Source organism: Lates calcarifer, linkage group LG3 (genome assembly GCF_001640805.2).
Source record: "Lates calcarifer isolate ASB-BC8 linkage group LG3, TLL_Latcal_v3, whole genome shotgun sequence".
Taxonomy (NCBI): Eukaryota; Metazoa; Chordata; class Actinopteri; family Centropomidae; genus Lates; species Lates calcarifer.
In genome coordinates this window covers 17,820,323-17,836,241 of record NC_066835.1, presented here as the reverse complement: position 1 = coordinate 17,836,241, position 15,919 = coordinate 17,820,323, and the positions used below count along the sequence as shown (strand labels likewise).

Below are 15,919 nucleotides of genomic sequence, written 5' to 3'. Positions count from 1 at the left end.
GCACTATGACAGTGGTGGCCTGGCTTTATCTTAGGGTTTGTTTTTTTGCCATCTTCGGGGGGGGGCAAGGCTAATTTCATTGGCCTGATCTGGGAAAACTGGATCAGGGGGTCTCACAGGGGCCGCCTGCTCTGAAGGACGAGAGGCTAAAAGTGAAGAGAGACAGTAGATGACAGTTTTATTTAATCTGATGCTTCAAGGTCCCTTGAAGTAGCTTTTTGATCAGGATTTTCTTCCAGGGGTTTGATGTGTTTCTGACTGAAACAGGATGTTGGGGAGGACCCACAGGCAGCAGGGACTTGATTTTAAGAGGTTTAGAGATTTTTGATATCACCTTGACGACTGACCATTTAATAAAACTGGCTCCCTACATGTTTAAAGCTTTCCTTTCCTGCAGAGCACTGTGTTAACTGTGTAAAAGTGCAGAGTAATTTCTGTGTCATTTCTGGTCATTTTCATTTAGTTTCTATGTCAGTTCATTTAAAAAAGGGACAGAGAAAGACACAGAGACTGAGGTGGACTCTGAGAGAAATGTTTGAGATGAACACTGGTTCAGACCAGATTCCCTGCATGTTATTTCACTGAAGGTTTCAGTGACACCTACATAACATAATGAGTCAGCACAGCTGGACGTCCAGCAGTGGTTTTAGAGAGCGAGGCAGAGAAAGAGAGAGAGAGAGAAAAAGAAAAAGAGCTCGAAACATGCCAGAGGGTTAAAAACCATCATTATGCAGCAGCGGAGCGGCTAAAGATAGCTGATGCCATTAAGCTCTGCTGCTCAGACTGAGGGATATGAGTCTTATCCAGGTCAGAAACAGAGAATAGAGCGCTAAAGAAGCAGTGCAGCCCTGCCCTCATACTGTGTCACCAGACTCAGAGTCATCAGGTTTGACCATCAGCACCGAGGAGTCACACAGGTCAGAAACTGATGGAACAATGTGACAAAACAACAACAGCTTTGTGCGTAGCTGTGATGTTCAGTTTCTCCTCAATCGATTAGAGTCAGTTCATTCAACGTTAGAGTGACTCAGCTTCTACAGCTTGGATGGACATGAAACTAGTACAAAAGACGAACAAATGCATTGGAAAATATCAGATCTGTTGATGAAAAATCAAAGGTATGAGCCCGGTGTGCATGAGGTGGGAAGTTAATTACCATTCCAAGGTTGAATTTAGATAAGAAACACCTAATCGCTGAGCCTAATTCTGCTACATGTGCTGCTAACGAAGCCCTGTGATTGACGATAGCACAGTGTCCCAGCTGGGATTGGCTCCAGCCCCCAGCGACTCATAAAGATAAGTGGTATAGATAATGGATGGGTGGACAGAAGCTAAAGATTAGATTCATCTGTATAAACACTGCTGGATATACCCTCTGCATTGTTCCCTCCTCTGAACCGAGGGGACAGGTTGTACCAGAATCTGGCCTTGACGGTGCTGGGACATCCCGCACACAGTCGTCCCCGCTGGATTAACCTGTGTGCGCTGGGGGCCGTAAGAGGCTTAGTCCACTCTGACTCCCATTCCCTTTCTAAAATCTCAGACGCACCTCACTCTCTCTATCTCTCTGTCTGTTTATCTGACATATACTCTACTCTTCTTCTTCTCTTTTTTCTTTTTTCCTCTCTTTCACTTGCACTCTGTCACCCTTTTCTCTCTCGTGTTTCCTTCAGCCGCAGTAAATCTGTACATTATTCCATCTGGGTCACACCTCATGACTTTCCCCTTCGTTGCGCCTCCACACGTGCACCGTGGGCAGAGTTTTTCTCACCCTACATACCGTGAGCAGAAATAATCCGCCGGCTACCTACATGGCGTGATTTTTGATCCTGGATATACTGTGCTGTACTGTATTAAATTCACAGGTATTATACGTTGACGTGATAATCCCTGATATTTTTCTACAAATGAATTGCCAGCAGCTCATGTGTGTGCCACTGAATATCACAGTCAGGTCTTGTGCATTGTGGGAAAAGAAAAACATGTGGAGAGTCAGCATGAGCAGTGATAGCAAAAAAACAAGACTAGGTCAAACCCTGGTATATGGCTGGACTGCATTCAGCCGGTTCATCTCTTTGCTTCTCTCTGTGCTCACATGTACAGTATTTTTATACAGCTGGATTCCCAATAAAATGCCCCCCTGGATGGTGAGAAACCGTTGATGTCAAATCATTTTGAAAGAGCGGTGGCCAATGGGGAAACTTCATCACTCAGTCAGTCAGCAACAGACATTCATATCATTCATAGAAACTCAAACATCCACAGAAAATCCTAACAGTGTTAAATCCCTGTACGCAATGCTTGATTGACGTGTTCTGCAGTTTGGATTCGGAGTAGCAGTAATAGTAATAAATTGCTGTGTCAGTCTTTCCAGGAAAAATCTGTTGCTGCTCAGTAAGGGAAGATTATATACGCAACAATAACAGTTTTTCCAAAGGAATCAGGAAGCGGGACATAAACAATTATCTCTAAACCAAACCAACTGTCTGCATGAATCAAAAGATGTTGCTAGATTACTTATATGAATCTGAATCATGCTCACACGCTGCACATCCTGTGCTGTGTCCATGCTGGTGTGTGACTTTGTGTGTGTTTCCCTCTCTCTCACAGTTTACAGGAGTGAGCGTGACCAGCGGGGTCGACCAGATGGTGGCGCTGCACACGTCCTCTCAGGATGACGTCCTGCTGTGTCTGCAGCGAGGGCAGCTGTGCCCCAACCAGGACCGAGTGGGCGAACTGGTGGGATCGCTGGTCGACCACTTCACACGGTCAGTTCAGACGACAACACGCTGTTTCCTCACCGGGAGCAAACTCTGCTAATTTTATCCCGTGGTTTTACTTACTCTGTTTACACTGCAGCCACAGAAATGGTCCGTCTGCAACACTCAGTAGTTTCAGGGACAAAGCGGTCACCATGATGTGGCTTTGACATGTTACAGAGGCTAAAGCTGAATAATATGAAGTCCAGGTTTGATCTGAACCAGACCAGGAAGAATTCTTCTCTACAGAGCAGGTTGTCTGTTACGTGTAGCGTTGATGGTTTGATCCACAGCTCCTCCACTTTCCACACTGTAGTTCTGTTGCAATCGGTGACAAGCAAACTGTAAAAGTACTTTGTCTGTGAAGGTAGAAAACTACTTAAACAGTACGCATGGTCCAGTTTTTTGTGGCAGGTGGACACAAATCTGAACTGAAACTCATTTAAACCTTCAAATAAATGAATAAATCACAATTTCTACTGTTACAACAGCTAAAACTACAGCCACTGCTACATGTTCTTCTTCTGCAGCTCAATCTAAAGAGAGACCAGGGGTTATGACTGTTATCAAGAGGTTTGAAGAACAGAAACTTTTTTAGGTATTATTATTGAGTTGTCTGGTGACAGATTATCTCAGTGGTTCCCAACCTAAGAGTCAGGACCCCCACAAGGGGTCGCAGGATAAGTTTGAGGAGACTCAAGAGGATTAACAGAGGAGGGAAGCAGGAAATACATGTCTGCCAACACTATCTTTGTTTTTTTTTCTCCTAAATTACTGAGATTTGCAGTTTTTCCTCATCATATATCGCTATAAACTGAATATTTGGGGATTTTTTGACTTTTGGTCGAACAAAACAAGACTTTTGAAAATGTCACCTCCAGATTCATGACGATAATTGCTGTTGCAGCCCTAAAAAAAGTGAACTGAACATCTGTTGAACATGTACAGTCAGTGAGGAGGGATTTTAAGTAGATATTTTAAAGGGTTACAAGCCAAAATCAAATCCCGAATATCCCAAAATGTACTTCACAGTCAAGTGAATACAAATCAAAGACTTTTTACTTGACCATCAAACTCAGAAACCCTACTGAAACACAGAGAGATTGGTTTTGAACTTTTTGCTCGTGCTGATTCTTAATTTGTCTGTTTATTAAAACATAAAGAGGTTTTCATCAGCACAAAAGACCCCAGCAGCTGATTTAACTCATCAGAAAACTTTGTAAAGAGAAGTTAATTAGTGAGATCAGCTGGTGAAGTGGCTGTTTGGACAGAAAACACTCTTTTGGGTCGCGGTGTCACATGAATAAACAGCGCAGCATTAGACTCATTGTTGCCGGTCAAAGACCTCGGCCAAAACGAAGTCTATTAATGCAGCATAACAATTACACAAATCATATTCTTGGCATTTATCACTGTCATAGTTGTCGGTGTGTGCGCCCTGTTCTGAATAACTGCCCGTGAAATGAATCAGTCGCGCTGACATTTATCACATTTATCACTCGGAACCATTTGTCATTGTTTTTTTTAAATCTGATTCACTTCCACCCACATTCATCTCTGCCAGACTGGATTTGAATGGCACAACCCGTAAGTTTTCACACAGAGCAGACTGTTTTGGTTGTGGCTGGTGGGTGGGTGTGTGCGTGTATAAGTGTGGGCGTGTTGTCGTAAGTGCTGTCCGCTGAGACGGCACCAAGTCTGCAGCGATTGGTCTTCCCAAAGTTAATCCTCCAAATCCTGCCAGGACCACACTGAGTGACGTAAAGACAAGACAAGAAAACACAAACAAACTCACAGCAGAGCTCGTCTCATGGATTCCCCTTTTGCTTATGTCAAAATGCATCAAGGACGGAATAATGATCATGGGTTTTGAGCTTCAAGGTTCATTCTTAAAGACAAGATCCACTTATTTGGTGTTTAGAAATCTTTCAGCAGCTAAAATATGACATAAAATATCCATAAAACTAAACCACCTCTCTTTATTTATCTACATCTCTTTTATCTTACGGCTCATCTCCCAAGAGTCCAAATTAAAATCACACTAAACAGTGTTTTAGAAATAATATGCAGCACACATACGTGATTATAAATATCTGTACACTCACACATAGTTATATAAACATCACATGCGCAGATATACATACACACACTGCCTACACACCTGATATAGCTCCATCCACTGAGGAAGGCCATGAAATGTGTGTGAAAAGCTTTGGAAACGTCAAGTAAGTGGACCTTGAGTGGAGATTTTTATGGCCAAACTGATTTTTATCAGTGATTTTTCCTGGAGGCAATTTCTGAACTCTCAAAGTTTGAGGAGGATTTTTTTAAAACTAAAAACTATGGTATTCAGTTTCTTGTTATGCTCTCTAGTCCCTAGAGCTGAAATGATTATTTAATTAACCTGTTATTAACATTCACTGGTTCAACCTGCTCAAATATGATGGATCTGCTGGATTTATGTGGTGCTTTTGAGCTGTATCGAATTAGAGGTGAGGTGTTTCTAATATTTTGTCCACCATGCTTATATTTGTGAGGGCAGACCAAGTTAATCTACACAAACCTGCTCTGTATCAGTGTCAATCTGTCACAGTCCCGGGCAGGTTTTTGTTCTTATGTGATTTCTGGTGTCGTGTAGAGATGAAACATTAACTGAGCTGTCATCTCACTCATATCAACGTCATGTCGCTTCTTCAGCTCAGTCGTTTATTTTGTTTTTCGCTCCCTGGAGGGCGGCAGCTCTGAGTTGCCGGGCAGACAGCAGCCACTTTTACGAGCCTTCCTGTGTGTATGTTCAGGCGAGCTGATCCTAGATCCCCGGTGAGGCTTTTGTGGGTTTTACGAGTCTTAGACTTTCGGTCTGGGTTTGGGGATTTTTTTTTTTTTTCTTTTTTTTTGGGGGGGGGGGGCTGCAGCAGCTGCGTGGCTCTGTCCGGGGTGCGGCGGGCATCACAGAGGAGAGAGCCGAGCATCAGGAGTCGGTTTCAGCTCTCCTCCGCCTGTCTTTGTGCCACCATCTGCGGTGAATGGAGGGGGTCGCGACCTCTACCAGGCGACTCCTCAAAAGGGAGACTCATGAGACAAAGTCAGGGGTGAGCTGCGTAAGTGTGTGAGCATGTGTGAGGAGGGGAGGGGGGGATGACACAAACGCACTCCTCTTGTGCTTCCTTCTGTCAGGAAGTGGGATCCCGGACGATGAGAGTCACGCGCACGTCATCTTCGTTTGTGAGGTTGGGAGAGTGGTCAGGGCAGGAAACAGTCAATGGAGTGATTGTGACTCCTCATCTCTCCGATTCAAACACGAGAGTGGAGATCTGCAAGGCCAAGAGTGTTTACAGTCGAGAGAGAGTGTGTGTTGTTGGTGGTGGCACAGTGAGTTGTACAAAACTGGGTCAGCGAAGGCAGAGCGAGCAGCACAAGGTAAAATCCGACTTCAAAGCCGCTCGGCGTTGTCGGCGAGGACGGGACTGTGTGGTTTGCTGTCATGTCACATCCGTCTCTCCGATTCCCTCGGTGGAGCGCGTTCCTCCGCTCGCGCTCCTCCTCATCTGTCGCTCTTTTTCCTGTACGTAGCCCCATCCCGTCATCCCTGTCTCTCCTCCTGCTTTCTCTTCCTGTCACCTGGGCCTGAGCTGTCAGTAAGAATGAGACACGTGTGTGTGTGTGTGTGTGTGTGTGTGCTGGTATGTGAGTGTGTTTACTGAGAGAGAAGTTGTGTGTGTGTTCAGGGAAGAAGGGGGGTTGGACTCGTGGACCATCTGCTGGGACAGCTGGGGGGAGTATGAGTGGGCTAAAGGCAGGATTTAGGGTATGATCTGCCCCGGCCTTAAAAGACTGAGGACGACACAGTTTCTTTTTCTTTTTCTTTGATTGTTTGTTACATTACAAAAGAATACAAACACACAGAACAACAATAACAACCAAAAAGAAATGACCTGGATTGCCTTGTCTCTTTAAAACACCCTGCGACTAATTCAGTGTTTCAGTCATTATCTTGTCGTTTACATGTAGATATCATCTATTTCTCCCATTTCTCTCGACACTGTTCCTTATGAGATCAGATGTTCTGTACCATTTATTTAATCCACAGTTTTTAGCCATTCCTCTTGTGTTAGTGGTTCTCCCTGGGTCTCCTCTTGGTGGCCTTTTTACAGGCTGCTCGACCATTACTTTTACTGAAATCACTGCGACACAGAAAAGAGAGAGGACGTCAGAGGAGATGGCGTGTACGACCGGTGAACCAGTTGTTGCTGTCATAGTTGTTGCATTGTCTGTGTTGCCACGTTGTGTTGTTAGCTCTGTATAGCTCTGCTAATTCCTCCTGTAATACATTTAAAGATTTTAGCTCGATAGCTCTTGACTTTGTTCGCTTTTCTGGCATTGATGCTAGCAGCCTTCCACTTTCAACAGCCATCAATCTGTCACGTCCACCTTTGATTAATCAAATCAAGTTTCAAAATGGATTTGAAATGATTCCCCAGCCAGTGTAGCTGGCTAGAGATGCTCTGACTGTTGTTTAACTGTGTCTTTTAGAGGAAAAACAAAACTTTTCTTAAGCAGTGCTGAAACAATAAGTTGATTGATGGTGAGAATCTGCAGCTTTTCTCTTTCATTCAGACAGTTTTGGGGCAACATTAAAGTAGTCTTCGTCATCATCTGACAGATAATAAACCAAACAACGAACCATTTACTCAAAACAGATACATTAATCAATAATAGAAAATAACAGCTAGTTACAGCCCTGCTTCCTGTTGCTTTTAGTACAATTAAAACCTTTTCTATATCCTCAGGAGAGTCCAGACTCAGGATCACATCTTCTTATGATCTTGAATCTTTTGTTTAAAGTGTCTTACTTTCCTCTCCCCAATTTTTATTATTTTCCCTTTATTTATTTTCATTTACTCTCATCCCGTCTTCGCAGCCTCTCTCCTTCTCCAGCATTTTCTCCGCTCTTCTCCAAATCAGCAGTTTCGTTCATGAATATGAAAAGACCTGGGACGGTGTTGCATTAATAGCAATTATCTGGGTCACCCCTCCCTTCCCAGAGTAGCAAGAAAACCAAGAGAGGTGAGGGTGGGGGGACGAGGGGGGTGGAACGTGATTTCATTAACCTCAAAGCATATGTGAGTGGTCTTGTGATGTGGCTTTAATGACCAAAGAGAAGCACCCATGCACAGTGACCTGTTACTGAAAGGACTTGTTGACTTTCTTGTTTGACCTTGCTGGACGTCGGCAGTTTGTCAGTCAGCGTGGGTGTGGAACTGAAAAAAATCTGTCCCTCTCTATTCTAAATTCAACTTTTTAGGTCGTGAAAGGCGTCATCCTAAGCCTGAAATAGCCTCCCCTCTCTTCCCTCAGTGGCTGTCCTCAATGCGTTCGTCTCTCGGTCGGTCGGTTGGTCTCCTGCCGGCTAGAGCAACAGGACAGAGGAGGAGGAGGCAGGCTCTGTCCTCGGTCAGCTCGACCCCTCTGCTCACTTCCTTGTCCCTTCATTTTCTGTCCTCTTCCTCAGTTTCTCATGTTTTTTTCTGATCTGGCTCTAGTTTTGATTCGATACATGGCCAAGGTTACAGAGCTTGTGCCATTTTGATCATATGGCGGGTAACTATGGCAACAGCTTTTAACCCTAGGTGGGCGTAAATAGTCTATATTACCACTGACCTATTTCCCTCTCAGTTCCTAGAGCTGGCAGGTCATGTGGTTCGGTGATTTTTTTTTCCCCATTTAACCACAAAGTCCAGCCTGAATCTTGCCGCTGATTACAGCCAGTCTGCGTCAAACAGGCTTGTTACCATCGGAGGCGTGTGTGAATAATTCAACCTCAAAACAAGTGCAAAAAACAGTTTTTATCCTAAATATCCATTAAATATAGACAGTTATAGCTCAGAATCTAAAAATAGAGCTTGCAGCAGTTCATTATCAGTGTTTTTCTGTGTCCTTCTTTGATGTTATGACCAAATAATTATACTATGATGCTATGATTCACACATTTCATGCTCAGATGAATAAAATTTAGGTTGCATAGTCCAGACTGACATGGTTAAGAAGGCATATATTTATGTAAATATAAAATTTGTTCAAACACAACACCATTTAACTCAGTGTAATGAACATTATTTTAGGTTTTACCACGTATTTCTGAAGAGTTAAGTAAATACCTCAAATATGTACCATCATGAAATGTAATCTATTGATTTCATGTACATGGAGAGTGAGCACAACTTTCAAAGTCACTTTGGAACTTTTATTAAATGAAGCAGCGCGACAGGAGAGACCAGGGTTCACATCCAGAGTCCCGCCTGTGGTTCAGGCAACAAAAGGTCAGGGAAAGGTGGTGGGTTTGGTTAAATTTAAATCAACATGTCATGTCTGAAGTCGCCAAACTTTTTCTGTAGTAAACAACAATCTTTCTCTGACCTTAATTAAGTGCTGTGTGCACCTAAACATAACCATAAAGAAGTGTAATATTTATTTGTCTATAGCAGCTCCTTTACTGCACAAAAACTCTCACGAACTCTAACAAAACTGCAATTCAGGACAGTTTGTAGGAAACTGTGAATGCAGCCATTCTTTCAGGCCAAAACTCTCAGGGTCGGTCATAACAGAATTAACTCAGAGTCAGACTTTGTAGACACGTTCCTCTTGCACCACATGAACCACCGAATGAAGTATAAAGGGTGTTTTGGTCTTGATTTCTTGGCAACTGGATTTAAAAAGTTTGTTTGTAGGAGTTCAGTGAGGGCACTCACGCTGAGGTTTTAACCATTTATCGCAACAAGGACACACGTTTAAGTTTAGTAGTGCAGCTCTGCTCTTGCTCCAGGACAAATCTTCACACTGAGCTCACAACTCCCGCAAAACACATATTAAAAACATAAAAAAATGCACAGAAACCTCAACACTGATACTAACAGCGTTGGTGTGTGCAGGTAGAATAAGCAGTACATGTTTATTTGGACCACCTAAGTGTTAGAAACAGGACCTTAACATATTTGGACAGTATTTGCAACATGTGACTATAAAACAACTTTTGTGCCTGTTCGAGCCGCTGTGATGCCACATTTGTACATTTTACAAAAGCCCCATTCAGACAGGATTAATTTTACAGGAGGAAGTTTTCCAGATGGCATTTTAGCCACTGGCAAACATGAGCTGTTTCTGTAATAGACAATGATACACAGCAGGGAAAACCATGTGACCTTCCCTGCAGGCGGGCTTAGTATTGTATTTGATATCAGCATTATCTTGTGGTAATTATTATGTCACATGGGAGATAATAATGTCGTCATGCTGGGATGCTAGGAACAGGATAACTCAAGAACCTTTGGTTTCCCAGAAACTGTTCCTGAATACTTTAAGATAACAAGTTCAAACAGATACCAGATTTCCTGTATTTATAGATAAACATTGATTTGTGAACACGGTAAATCAAAAGATACATAGTTGAAACTTCATATTCACACCCCTCATAGGCCATATGGAGTACATGATCTGATTAGATTCTGGGGTGCCTTGCTACATAAATTAGCATATTAATGACTTTTTAAAGGAATTTTTGCTATCGCTCTGTAGCTAACGTTAGTATTAACAGCTGCCTGCTCACCAGCCTAGAAGAAACGTTGCAAGTTCTGCAAGAGCTGTCTCAAGCAGTGGAAAGCAACACCAGTGTTAACTCTTGTTTTGCTTCTATTTCTATCCCATCTTTTCTGCCTCTGAAGTTAGCATGCCAACCAGCTAGCTCCAAGCTGGGCCAGCTGTCTCATCACTTACCGATAGTGACTCACTGTAGCGTCCATGCTGCCCTGAGGAAGTAGCGCTACTCAGATGGCATAATCTACCCTCTTTTCTTGTAAATGCAACAATGGCTGAAGCTTTCGGCGAGCGACCATCACCACCACCCACTCCCAGCAAGAAACCACGTTTGGCAGGGGAGAAATTTTACACATAGCCTCTTTAAATTGATGTTAGCACTTTTGTTGAATGGTTTATTCCTTTAGAGTAAAAAGGGAAACAGGTAGACCACCTTGAAGAGCTTGGTTTCATAAAGTTTATCTTTACTTTTTCCTTCACTGTATAAGTTGACCGTTAATTAGAGATCTATCAGGTTAGCAGAATCCTTTCCTCCTTCTTCTTCAGTTGCCACACTGTGCACTGAGCTGATGAGACCCAGGAATAACATGCAAAACATATTCAAAGATATTCTTTTAAAATGCAAAGTGACTCTCTCCAGACTGGACTCAGATTACAGGAGGGACGAGTGAGTTGGCTGTAAAACAGTAGGTAATTAGGGCTGTTATTATTACTGGGATGGTTGGTGAAAATTCACAACCATATGCAGGATTAAATCCCTGACCAGGTGAGCGAGAAAGTCGAGTCCTGGCACAGTTTGTTTGTAAATAAGTTGAATGTGTCCAAGTGCTTTGTGTGTGCTGTTGCTCGTGATAAAAGGAGCAGGCGAGGTGATGATGGTAGAATTACAACTGGTGGAGAAGAGGGATTTAACAGTGTGATGAGATGGGTGGGAAACATCAAGCGCACTGTGAAAGACGGTGATTACCCCACATCATATTTTTCCGATGAGCTCATTCCCACACGTTTACATCAAAGACCTCGCTGATCTGTAGAGGAGCAGGGGTTTTTTTAACAAAGACATCCTGACTTGTGCCTCCCGCTCGGTTTTGTTAAATCTCGGGGACTTTCTGTGCGAGCATCACAAAGCCTCCTGGGCGCACTCATGGAGCCGGCTACTGACCTCGAAACTGCATCGGCATCAAAAGGCCTCTTTGTGGATTCGAACAGTACACACGTGCTGCCTCTAAATCAACCTCGGACTGCAACAAATGGGGTCCTCAGCCACATTTTTATTCCTCATAATAACAGTCTCGCTCATGTGTCGAGCACTACACAGCAGTTCATCACTTAAAAAAGAGTTTTATCTCAATAGGGCACACGCTTGGCTGATTTCTGGTCACTGCACTGAAGATGTTTCGAGCCGATACGAGATCAATAACAGCTGAGGTGGAACAAATGTTCCAGCTGCATAAAAAAACCCTGATAACATTCGATCGTCTCCCCTTATTGATAATCAATGAGACGCTTGGCTCTTACTCTGTGCGCTCCCTCATTGACTCTCTGTTAAACTGATTTGCTCTTATCTCAGAAATGTGTCGGGGGTCTTGAGAATTAATCGATGGCAGGGAAATTATCGGAGCCAGTGGTATTAAAGCACATCGCAGTTGATGATACACATTCATGATTCAAGCCGTGTGCATGTATAAGACCACAGAGTGTTGGCTTTGAATTCTGAACCATTTCTCCACCCTTTATAGAAATCACTCTGCATGCGTTCGCTGCTGTTGTTACAGTATGACTCATTTTTCCCAGAATGCCCCCTGAGGAGACTCAAGACGCAGGGTGCAGCTGGTTGAGATAGACCTACTGTCTCTGATGATGGTGATGGTAATTATAATGGATGATGGCTGCTGCCAAAGCAAACCCTGTGGGATGGTCACCACCCTGCCTGCCTCACCCCCAGAGGACGAGAGTGGCCTCAACCCACGTTGACCCTTGTGTCGGGGCCGCAGATGCTGCTGTTGCCCCGGCGATTGTTGCCAGGCAGCAGGGGAAGTGCTAATTAAGATTGCAAGGCGAAATTGCAGGGTTGTGTTGACGAGGGGGTGTCAGGACGGGTGGGATGGAAAGCTACAGGTGAGTATGAGACGGCTTCATCTTGTGGTCCATCTTTTAAGAAATAGTTTAATATTCCTATATTGAAAGGAACTGGGAGTGTCTCTCCTGCCAGGCTGCTGACAGTGTTATCAGTTTTAACCAGTTTTAACTCACCATAACACCAGTAGTTTCCGCTTTAGTCTTTTGATGTAATGTTTTAATACCTGACACCTGAGCTGAGAGTGTTAGCAGAAGCAAGTCACACTGCCCTGCCTCGTGCTGTCCGGTGTTGCTTCCTTCACAGTTAGCTTTGTTGTTCGGTCAGTATAAGATGAGAGGGGGTTATAAAGTTTTGTGTACGCTGATGGATGCATCTTGTCATCGATTTTTAGAGGGCAGCCCTAGAGTGGTATCAGACTTCTCATTTAATTCTATTTCCCAAAATGTCAAGCTATTTCTTTGAGAAGAAAAACTGGATTATGAGAGGAAGCGTCTCATAATCACCTGCAGCTTTGCATTCGTCAGAGCCCCTTTCCCTCCATCCACCATCCCCCTTTCTTCCATATTTAATGTGCAGACATGACAGTGGTATTGATCTTGCGATAAGCATATTTCCCCACTCTGTCTATGCAAAGTGAATTTTAGAGGTTGCGAGATTTTATACAAAGTCAGTGGAAACACAGGATTGGTTCAAAAATTGATGCGAAGATATTTCTGCTCAAATTAAAAATGGTTTAATTTGAGCAGAAAAATTTGTGTGTATTCTGGAGCTTTAGAAACATACAGAGATGAGAGAGAAGCTGAACATAAACACATGTCTGCTCTCTCTGTTTGTTGCTAGCTTACAACAAATGTCTGCGTAGCTGATGAAGTGGCTGTTGGGACGAATAAACCCAAACTGTCCCATCAGAAATGTCCATCATGCTCGTTCTTAACCACGCCTCCTGTTCGTCGCCCTGCCTCTTGTTTGGTTCTGACATCCGCTCAAAGATCCAGACCCGGCTCAGATTTCACCCTGCTCTGTCAGTCTTTGGACACCTCTGCCGCCTGATCGCCTCCTGAGACTCAATTATACTTGAACCCAGGTGACACAGAGGGAGTGAGAAAGAGATGGAAAAGAAAGTGACTCTGGATGAGATGTAGGGAAAGGTGGTGCAGCAACGAGCAGAGCACCACCTCTCTGACCTTTGGCAGAGTGCGAAACTATCAGACTTTTAAAGTGTTTTTCACTCTCATTAACAGTGTGTGATAGAAGGTGCTGTTGCATGTTCGTTCAAAAACTGTTGTTTCCTTTGCTGTTTCTTCACACACTCAAAGTGTTAGCTGCAGGGTGTGTGTGGTGGAAACAGAAAGCGAGAGTTGTCAGTGCTTGAGAGAGTTTGTGTGTTCGATCTCGTCTGTGGGATCATTAGGAGCAGACGTCGTCACTTCTCTGCTTGTTAACTAATCTGACAGCCCTCTGATACAAAGTCTTCACTTCTGAGAGTTAATATCTACCTGCAATCACTCCCTTTCTCCGTCATGTCATCATTATACTGTTGTTGTATGTTCCTCTATGGTTTGAGAACGTTTTCCTGACTTCTTGAGTTCGTAAAACCTTTAAAAAGATTTTTGTATAAAGTGCAAATTGGTAAAGATAAAGAGATAATCTGGAATGTCAGATAAAAGATATAAGATTTTACAGGCTCTTATTTTGAAGACGTTGGTCCAGACACGGCTGATTCACTGTGAAGGACGTGGCTCCAAATAAGAAAATTTAAAGAAATAGTGCAGCGTTTTGGGAAATGCACTTATTTGCTGATTGAAGATTGATACCACTGTCATGTCTGTACAGTGAATGTGAACCAGCAGCCAGTTAACCTAGCTTAGCAGGAAGAGTGGAAACAGGAAGAACCAGCTGGCCTGGCTCTGACCAAAAATAAATGTGTAATATATCAATCTGCAGAAAAAATAATAATTTGAATTTTATATTGTCTGTTTTCTGGCTGGGAGCAGAATTTCAATTATCAGTTCAAATATTGAAGAAATGAAATATAAAGTCCTCGTGAAGTTATATTTATAAAATACAAGTGAAAGATATTTGGATGTTTGTAAAACGCTTTGGAGAAGATTATTGCTCTAAACTCTGAGGAAGCTCAGTGTCATCTGTGAAGTTCTTGCATCTTGGCGTGAAGAAAAAGGTGGAACTCAACTGCGACAGCACTTTCTACAGCTTTCACCCAGACATTATCAGAGCAGCAAACTCCAGCAGTAACAAACAACACTGACTGACCACGTACACTTCAGCCTGGAAAGCAAGATGGATTAACGCAGGTCAAGCAATCAGCCACCTCCGACAACGCAAACTGCACTACCGTTATAAACAGTCATTTTCAGTTTACTGAAGGAAAATTCTGTCCTCCAGCATGAAAGGAAAAACAATATTAAAGAAAAAAACATTTGCGAAAGCTGTTGTGTCAGTACAAACATCTTTAATCTGAGATGGCACATTATTCCCTGGGAGCGACTTCTGCACAGGCCTGGTGTTGATCTGATTTTCCCACAATGGGACAAACAGCATCAGTAACGCGGTGTAGCATCGAGCTCACTGGCTACGCCTCACCACACACACAGCTCAGCTGCAAATAAAATGGCCTGTAATTCTCCATAATGGAGACACCAGAGGCATGTATTCACATCGGATTAACAGCATCCTGCATCATAGACGGGATGACAGGGAGAGAAGATGGAGGAGGAGGCAGAAAAAGGAAGATGAGGAGAAGAGGGGGAGCAGAGGAAGGTGTTATAGTGGGGTGGGGGGGGTCTCCTCCAGGAGCTGCTGCTGCGCCCCAGTTCTGTCTGCAGCTTTGTCTCCACAGCGATAAATTATTCGACTGCAGGATGAGGACCGGTTGGCAGACGGCAGACCATGGGCCATGTTTATAAACTGAAGCCCGATACGCTCACAGAAACACACACACCATCTACGAAAACAGAAGAGATAGAAAGACGTCATGGACGCCAATCTGAACCGACAGAGGGAAATAAGTTTACTGTTACATTCACATGGTCCTCGGATGGTCCAGTTTCCCAGGTTGGAAAGTTGTTGGTGTGTTCATGCACTTTAAGTCAGAATGTAGAAACAACATGGACGCTACAAAGACGACGTGTTGTATTTTACTGCACAGAGCCTTTGAACAACACGCTGATTGCTCTTTGATGCTGACTTCCTTGTTACAGATCCTTGCTAATAAATAACTTTTCTAACTGATCTAGTTCAACACATTGACCGCATATACAAATACAACACAAGCTGTCATAGAACAACTACAATGACTGCTACTAACTAGCCAGTTTTACAGGGGGAATCAATCCATGTTAGCGCTCAACAACTGTACAACAACTTCCTGAGTCTGAAATAAGTCATGCTGAGACACAGTGGTTGTGTTGACTCAGTAACAGAAAGTCTTGTCTGTACATACTTCTGCAAAAAAGACAAGAGTTTCCACTTG

The 15,919-nt window shown here is 43.4% G+C and overlaps 1 protein-coding gene across 1 annotated transcript in view; it reads left to right on the top strand.

Moving 5' to 3' along the window:
• myo1g (myosin IG) overlaps positions 1-15,919 on the top strand; it is a 45,169-nt gene that overhangs the window by 23,952 nt on the left and 5,298 nt on the right. The window contains 1 exon segment of the mRNA XM_018699997.2: positions 2,611-2,768. Within this exon segment, the coding sequence (XP_018555513.1) occupies positions 2,611-2,768 (158 nt within the window).